General features: G+C 55.6%; 1 protein-coding gene across 1 annotated transcript in view; it reads right to left on the reverse strand.

Annotated features, from left to right (window-relative positions):
- Positions 1–716: 716 nt before the first annotated feature.
- Positions 717–8,567, reverse strand: part of KCNH6 (potassium voltage-gated channel subfamily H member 6) — a 20,640-nt gene continuing 12,789 nt past the window's right edge. The window contains exons 7-14 of the mRNA XM_011368583.1: positions 8,530–8,563; positions 8,174–8,373; positions 7,765–8,017; positions 4,581–4,774; positions 2,945–3,026; positions 2,208–2,376; positions 1,322–1,508; positions 717–1,001 (exon numbers count right to left, since the gene is read on the reverse strand). Of these exons, the coding sequence (XP_011366885.1) occupies positions 717–1,001; positions 1,322–1,508; positions 2,208–2,376; positions 2,945–3,026; positions 4,581–4,774; positions 7,765–8,017; positions 8,174–8,373; positions 8,530–8,563 (1,404 nt within the window). The remainder of the gene's footprint in view (positions 1,002–1,321; positions 1,509–2,207; positions 2,377–2,944; positions 3,027–4,580; positions 4,775–7,764; positions 8,018–8,173; positions 8,374–8,529; positions 8,564–8,567) is intronic.

Here is an 8,567-nt window from a genome sequence, read left to right on the forward strand (position 1 = left end):
GAGATTCCTGGGTCCAGCAGAAAGCCTCCTTCAGATCCCCAACACATAGCTCCTTGTGAGAAGGGCTTAGAGAAGACAATAGATGTTGGGATCATAGCACAGTCAAGGACACAATTACCCTCAGGTAAGTTACACACGCAGCCCAGTGTGCAGACTTTATTAGCTGTGACACACTCTACTATCCACTGGAGTCCCAAAGGTCATCACAGAAACATCAGGGGTGGAGCAGCTCCGGGCTGGAGCTCTGTGGCCTGATATGTCCACTACAGAGGACACTTTCATCTTAAGCCAGGTCACAGGGTCTCGGCGGGAGGTCTGATCAAGCTTGGGTGTTGGGCCAAGAGGCAATGGGGCAGTTCTGACTCGACTGAGGAGGTGATTGTACTCAGTCCAGAACAAGGCTCTCACACAGAAGATCAGGAACTTCCCTTTTTCTCACTGACCCCTCTGTCCTGTAAGCTACCTCTACACTTGAGGCTCACCCACCCTCCACCAGGCCTGCTGTCTAAACAGAGCCTTGGAGGAGGCTGGGAAAAGTCCTGAGCCTCCTCATCCCTGCCATCGTGGGTCAGCTGGGTTAGAAGTTTGTAGCTAGTCTAGGAGAATGGTTTTCAGAGGCCCATTTGGGTGGCTGTATGCTTCCCCCAAACCCTTAACTCTCACCTCACCCACTTTTAATCCCCTCATGATGTCCTTTATCTTGCGGTTCATCGGCTCTAACTCCCCATAAATCCAGGATCTGAGCCATGTCTCTGGAACTCCAGGTGCCTGGGGACAGAGCCGAGGTGTTCAGGGAGAGAGGGGAAGCGGGGACCACACACGAGTCCCTGTACCTCTAGGGGACACAGAGGTGAGGCCAGGGGTGACAGGAGCCCCTCAGGCTGCTCTGGTTCCGAGGACAATGTCAGAGTTTTGTCCATATCCATGACCAGGTGAGGCATCCTGGAGGAAGAGTTCCTGCGCTTCGGCCCACATTTGTCCAAGTCTTCGTAGCTTGGGGTCTGAGAGGAGCAAGGAAAAGGGAGGCATGCAATGTGGTGAAGCTCCCCACCCCCAGGCCACCCTGACTTGAGGGCTAAGAACTGGTAGGAACTGTGTCGTTGTACCCTTGCCCCAGCTGTGGGGTCTCAGTCATAATCCGGGCTTTGCCGCTAATTGTCCAAAATGCCCTGTCATGACTCAGACCATAAGGGAAGACAGCAAAAGCCACAGTTACTATCCAGCCACTAGGCTCTAGGCCTGACACCACACTGAGACCAAGGTGGGGGTGGGGGAAGGCATGTAGTTGCCTCCAGGCAAACGGATCCCCTCACCTGCTCACCTGTGCAGGGGGCAGACTGCTCTGGGGCAGCCTGGTTCCTGGGATCTGAGTCGCTGAGGGCGCAGGAAACAAGGCCAGGTCATTGGAGGCTGGGGCTCCCAGAATGTAGCCAGTGTGGCCTTGGGGCAGGGGCTGCTGAAGGAGCTGCAGGATGCGGCTGAGGTCTGAGGACAAGCGGGACTCCAGCCTGCCCCACAGAACCCCACAGTCAGGGTCAGATCAGGGTCAGGAGTCGGCAAGAGTAGTCCAGGTCCTAAGGACAGCTCTCAGGTTTGTAGCCTACATGCTATTCCTGCTGGATGGAATGGCAGCCTGGGACCTATCTGAAGCTATTTCCTGCTACAATCCACAGCCCCTCCCCAAGTGCCCCTTAGCACAGCCCTGACTTGGATAATAATAGTGACCAGGCACCGTGTGCACACATCATTCGGTCCTCATGAAGAAGCTTTGTCATGGGTAGTCTGATTATCTCCATTTCACGAAAGGGCAACACAGAGGCTCAGGGTGGTTAAATAATTTGCCCACACTCTTGCTGGTAAGTTGCAGAGCCAGAATTTGAACTCAGGACTATCCTTCCCCTAAGCCCTCGTTCTGCCACCACAGTCCTGCCTTCCACAGGTCACACCCCTTTTCCAAGAGCCCATGGAATTTGTTTCTGCGTGAGGTTATGCCCCTCCCCTAAGAAAACTTCCTTGGCATGTTCCGGAGTTTGTTGGGACAAGGAAATGTACTTAGTGACATAGAGATATTTAAATGGGGTCGGCTATTCTGAAACTCACAGGACATCCAGTGATGTCCCTGAGTCACCAGGAGGGGGCACCCGTGCCTAGCCCGCTGCCGGGACTGCACCCTGCAGCCATCGAACCCTGTCCTACAGGGCACTCACCTGTTCATCTGGGCCTGGAGCTGCTCTAGCCTGGAGCCCAGCTCCCGAGGCCAGCAGTCTGGGTCTCTCTGAGGGTCTGAGGGGCTGTACCTTGGCCTTGGGGGCACTTGCTGCAGCAACTCAGGCCAGAGGTCAGATGCATCTGAGAGGCTCAGGGAAGGGGCTGCACCTGCAGGAAGGAAAGGAAAGTCTGAGCTTAGTCTAGCTGGTTCCACAGACTTGAGCCCATGCCCCTCCCCCTACTTGCTTTGGGAACACAGGGTGGGAGAAGTGGATCTCCTTACCTGGCTGCCCTGGAGTATGAGGTCCTGCCCCCATAGAGGTCTGGCTTCCAAGACCCAGAAAGCTGTAGCCTTGAGAGGGGAACTGGGGTCCTAGCTTTGGGGAGAGGGGCTGGCTGGGTGGGGATGTGCAGCCCTGGACTCACTGTCCAGGAAGCTGTAGCTTACTGGGTCCCCTGGTGCCTTGATGTGGAACCCCAGGGGCTTAGCCAGTATCTCTGCCTTGTGGCCACATTGGTTACCTGGCTAGCCCTCACTCTGGGTATGAGGATACAGCGGGAAGGAAGGGGGCAAGGGCCTGTAGTACTGAGCCTAGGGAACCCTTTTCCAACTCATCCAGAGGCCGGGGAGGCCTCTTCCAGGGGAAGCAAGACGGAGGATGGAGAAGGGGCAGGAGGCTGGCAGAAGCTTTGGGCTAGGGCAGGGCAGACACTGGTCGGGGCTGGTTTTGCTCACCTGAATGGTTGTCACCGAGGAAGAAGCTCTGGTGGTCCTGGCCTGGAGCCTGTTGGGGTGATGACTGGAGCCCCCCATCTGCCTTATGGGGAACAAGAGCATCAAGTAATAGGGACCAAATCTGGGACAGGGCCTCTTTGTTCACTCTTGCACCCCTACTCCCCACTCCCCCCGAGACCCTTGTGACAACTAGGTAAAAAAGAAAAGTGGTGACAAGGGGCTGGGCTCTTCCTTGACTCTCCAGGTACCTTCCTGCAGGCTCTCTCCTGCTCTGGAGCATAGGAGATGGACAGGGGTTTGGGCACATGCCAGACTCCATGAAGCCTTGGGAAAGGCTGCCCTGGGCATCAAGATTTTGGAGAGAAGGCAGAAGAGCTATTCTTCTAGTCCTCCCTTTCCTGAATGCCCTGGTGCTCCCTCAGTATGGGCCAATAGGGACTCTACTTTGAGGAAGCTGGATCTGAAATCCCCGATCCATTCAGGAGGTGCCTTTAGAGTGCCCTCGGTATCCCACCCTCCTGGTGCCTTGAGACTTGGGGCACCCAGGGGCTACAGATGCCCCAGGCTGTGGAGATCACATTCCTTTTGCCCTGGTGTCCAGCCAGTGAGCACTAAGGCCACCTGATGGCTCCTAATGGTTGGGCCCCCCCAAGACTGGGTCCTTACAAAATATCTCCTGGACAGATCAGGTGGGAAGGGAAAAGACTGGGGAGGGGGAGAACAGACGGCACAGGGTGGTGAAGGTTGTCCCTAGCAACGAAAACCTGCCTCAGCACCGCGCCCTCCACCTGGGTGTGGGGCCTAGGCCAGCAGAACCCTTCCTCCTGAGGCTGGGGGAGTATGTTGGGGGAAGCGGGGCTCAAAGCCAGGGCCTCAGCCACTGCTGCCCCACCCAGGTGTGCCTGCTCTTTCCTTCCCACTAGCTGATTCCAGGCCCCCTCCTCCATGCATCCCCTTTCTTGGCTTCAGGCTACACTGGCCATCCCACACCTTGGCAACCCTGAGTTCCACAGAAATTGGTCTCCTGGCACATCCCCGTGACTTCCGTGGTTGTTTAACTGTGTGGCTCTTTATTGTTCCTTAGTTGTTTAGTCTCCTCCACTGAGTGATAAGCTTGAGAGGAGACACAGCTTTATCGTTTCTTTACACCTGGACAGCAGACACCCTCCCTTTCAGCTTGGTTCGAAGCAGTGGGAAAAGCCTGGGCTATGGAGTCACACAAACTTGACTCCACAGATTGGCTCCGCCATTGACTGTGTGGCTTACTGTGAGGATGTATGGTTTTGGTCAATTTATTTATCCCCTCTAACCCTCCATTTCCTCATCTGGGAAAAGGGGATAATAACACCATTTGCAAGGAGAGGACTAAATAAGATAACGTAAAAGGAGCCCAGTGCTTAGCGCATAGCTGGTGCTCGAAAATTGGTAGCTATCATCATACTTAGCATTTTGCTGGCCTTGGAAGATACAGAAAAATTTATGGTGAAGGACACAGCATGGGGTTGAAAGGAAAGGAGATGGTCAGATGGGTTCCCCAGGCCAGGCAGGCCAAGCTCTCAGCAAGCTGCCTGGGCATTACCAGTTATCAGCTGGCCAAGGGCCACCACCCGCCCTGGCCCACCCAGCCCAGACTCACGTCTCGCAAGTTGAAGGTGACTTCCAGCTTACTCCAGAAGCTGTCTGCGAAGGCAGGGTACATGTCCAGCACCTCCAGCAGGTCTGCACGCTGGATCTTGTGCAGGTCGCAGTAAGTCAGGGCCCGCACGTCTGCGCTGGACTTGCCTGGCTGGGCATGGAGGCTAACGGGCTCCCCAAAGATGTCGTTCTTTCCTGCCAGCCAGAGGGGCGAGGGTCTCTCCAGGGTCTGGCTACAAGCTCTCTTCTGAGGCGCCTCCCTAAAATCCTCTTGTCCATGCCCTCTCTCCCACCTCAGGGATCTTGACAGGCTTGGGCCTGGTGCTCAGTATAAATTTCTGGGGACAAGTCTGGATGTGCTGGCTGGGGCTGAGGAGTATGCTTCTACCTTGTCCTTTAAGCTCTGCAGAGACTCCCACCCCTCTTCCATCATGTGGGTCCTCCCGCTGTCTCCAGGCCCCTCAAGACCACCCGCTATCAGAATCTCCACTCCTATTTCTATGTGCTTTGGCACTGTCCTCCCCTGCCCACCCTAGGAGAGTGTGGGCAGTAAGGGACACTAAGGGCTCTCCGCTCAACCTCCTCCCCTCTCCTCAGCCCACCGCAGTGATGTAAGGGTGCAGGGAACCCAGGTCCAGGAGCACCCGGCTCCCCCAGGCAGGGCCTGAGGCTTCTGTCTCTTTGTATTCCTACTCCCCATTGTGGGGCCAGGTAACCAGCATGGCTCTGGCAGAGGAAGCCTAGAGAAGTCACTTCCCCTCTCTAGACTCCAAGTTCCTCATCTCTGAAATGGGTATAACAACCATATTTGCCTTGCCTACCCGACTGGGTTGTCCAGAGGAGGAGACGTGGTGCTTGAGAAAGTGTCTCAAATAGCGAGAGGCACCAGAGAGGTCGATGCGAGGCATTGGCAGCAACAGATGTAAAAGGGTGGACATGGGCTGATACCTGGGGCATGTGATGAGGGTATTGGGCCCTCCTGGTGCCAAGCACTGTGCTGGCCATAGGGGGTAAACAGGAATAAGATGCTGTCCCTCCCACAAGGAGCTCCTAACATCCCCTTGGGACAGGCACATAAGCAAGTAACTAGTTTGTAGAATGATTCGTAGAGCCTTAGAACAGGGGAGAACCAAGAGCTATGGGGCTATAGAAGAGGTTGGGGCTAATTCCACCAGGGGCACTGAGAGTAGGGAAGAGCGGGGCTTACAGAGGAAGTTAAATGGGGGCCGGATTGTGAGAATTGTGGAAGATGGGGTCCCAGGGGAAAGGCAATCTGGGCAGAAAAAAAAAAACTGTGTGGTTAGTGCTGCACTCAGGGCTGTAAGGCAGAGAGCCCAGGGCAGGGGTGCCAGGAACCACGATTGCTTTGATGTCCACTCCTCGAAAGAAAGTCCAGCCCCCTCAGCCTGGTGATACCACACAGGGTCATTAATAGTTTACGCAGACAATGATAGATGGAGACGAAGACATGTCGCCCAAGAGAACAGACTCAAAGGTCATTCACAGAGGAGGGGACTGAGGCCTAAAGAGGGAAAGGACTTTCCAGGGTCACATATGAAACCTAAGAGCTTGAAATCTGGATAACATTATAAAGTGATGGTTTTCTAGTAGATGAATATTATGCTCTAATGTCCATTTCCACTCAGGACAAAATGAGAGGATTTCATGTCTCTATCCAAAACTTAAATTGGACTGGCTTCTTAATTATTAATAATAATTATTATCCCTCCCATGTGGATGGCCCTCCTAAAGTAGGCTGGGAATGAGGGAAGGTCACATAGAGGAGCCTGTGCTTAAGCTCAGCTCAAAAAATGACGAGAATCTGCCAGGCAGGGGTGCGAGGTAGGTGCTCCAAGCAGAATGGCAGCACGGGCAAAGGCATGGACATGTGACAGAGATAGGCAAGTTCAGAGAATGATAAGTAGTTTGTGTGGCTGGAGCCTGAAGTATTGGGGGAGGACTTAGGGTGGCCAGATTGGGAGGACTGTGCTCACAGGGGTTCACATTTGTGTCGCAGGCCATGGGGAACCACTGAAGGATTTTGAGTAGAACATGAATCTCAGGTCACGGGCAGAAGGTGGAAGATGGTGTATGGGGCTAGACGAGATGCAGGGCCATGGCAAAGGAGCTCCTGACACCTGCCCAGGAAGGCCGCAATGAGGGCCGGACCCAGGCAGGACAAGGAGACGTGTAGGATAGAGAGGAGAACAGTCAGGGCTATGTGGCTGCCTCGTTGGTGGGGGCGGGCGGGAAGGTCTCTGGCCCAAGCAATGGATCATTCACAGCCAAAGGAGCTGCTTTTGAAGGCAGATGATCATTTCAGACTGAAATATGTTGCTTGGTCTGCCTATGGATTATAAGGGTGGCCCAGGAAGGAATGGAACATTTTAGTCTAAGGAGAGATTGGGGCTGGGACAGACTTCTGGGGGGTGCTTGTGGCATAGGTGGAGGCAGAGACCCTGGGAGAAAGGAGCTGGCCCAGGTGAGGAGAGGAGAGCAGAGCCTCACACTTGGCGAACATGAGTTGACAGCAGGCCAGAGGGAAAAGAGTTGGCAGAGGAGCCAGAGGGGGCCTGTCCAGAGGGGTTGGAGGAGAACCTGGCTATGGAGACCAAGGGAGGGCAAGGCTGGCATTCTAGTCAGGGACTTGTGTTGGGCTAAAGTCGGGAGGAAGGCAAGGAAGATGAGGAGAGAACCCCGTGAGGCTCAGAGAGGAGAAATGACCTGCCCAAGGTCACACTCGCACAGCTGGTGGAGGCTGCATGTGCCCCACATCTGTCCCCTATCCAGTGTGCATATCCTTCCTCCAGGGTCCAGTTGTCTCTGCAGCTATACTGAAGACTCCCTTCCACCCAAGACAAACCCTTGCCCTCTGATCCTGTGCTCCTCCAGAGTAGAGGAAGATAGAAGCCTGCCTGGACTTCTGAGTCAGACCCGTTGCCCTGGAACCTCTGCTTGGCCACTTACCAGCATGACCTTTCTGAGCCTCAACTTCCCAATCAGGAAAATGGACCCATGGCAGAGGTTTGTTTTAAGGATTCAGTGAGCTGGGAATAAAGCTCTCTGTGGCACACGCTCAGCACATATATGCAGGTCATAAAAGGTGCCACCATCATCATTAAGAATGAAGTGATGAGGACAGGACATCTCCAGTCCCATTACCTCACCCTCCCCGCCCGACCCACCTAGGATGGCCACGACCACGTCATCGCGCAGGATCTCGATGGAGCCTCGGGAGATGAAGTAGAGCGTGGAAAGCACGTCGCCGAGGTGCACCAGCGTGTCCCCCGGCGGTGCGTGCGTCGTCTTGAACTTGACGGCGAGGGCGCGCAGGCAGCCCTTGCTGGCCCCTCGGAAGGCTGGGCAGTGCTGCAGCAGCGCACGGTGCAGGTGCATGCAGATGTCGGCTTGCAGGCACTCCGGGAAGCCCTTCAGCACCTGTGAGGCGAGGCGGATGGAGCTGGGGAAGCGGGTGGGGAGACCTCTGGGGGTGACCCGTGCCGGTGGGACCTTGGCCTCCGCCCGGGCATTAGCCAGAGCTGGGACTTGAGCTGGGTTGCCCGTCCCATCCCAGGCAGGGAAGCGGGGGCTCACCGCGTTCATATCGATGCCGTTGGTGTAGGACCAGGCGTGCTGGAAGTACTCTTCCAGGCGCTGCCGCAGCGGGTTGGGGATCTGGTGGAAGCGGATGAACTCCTTGACACGCAGCATCTGCGTATGGTAGCGCGCGGTGCCTGAGTACAGGCGCTGGATGATGGCAGATACGTTGCCGAAGATGCTGGCGTACATGAGGGCTGGAGCAGGGGAGCCGGGGTGCAGGGAGTGAGCTCCTCCGCATCCCCACCAGGCCACGCCACCCGAGGGCCTGATTCAAGCCTCCCTCTTCCTGGGAGCCCCATGGTCAGAGACTTCTCTGGTCAGAGCAAAGTCAGAATTGCCCAAGACAGCACCGGGGCACCTGGGGGACAGAGGCCCCTGGGCTTCCTGC

Source organism: Pteropus vampyrus, unplaced genomic scaffold, assembly GCF_000151845.1.
Source record: "Pteropus vampyrus isolate Shadow unplaced genomic scaffold, Pvam_2.0 Scaffold143, whole genome shotgun sequence".
Classification (NCBI taxonomy): domain Eukaryota; kingdom Metazoa; phylum Chordata; class Mammalia; order Chiroptera; family Pteropodidae; genus Pteropus; species Pteropus vampyrus.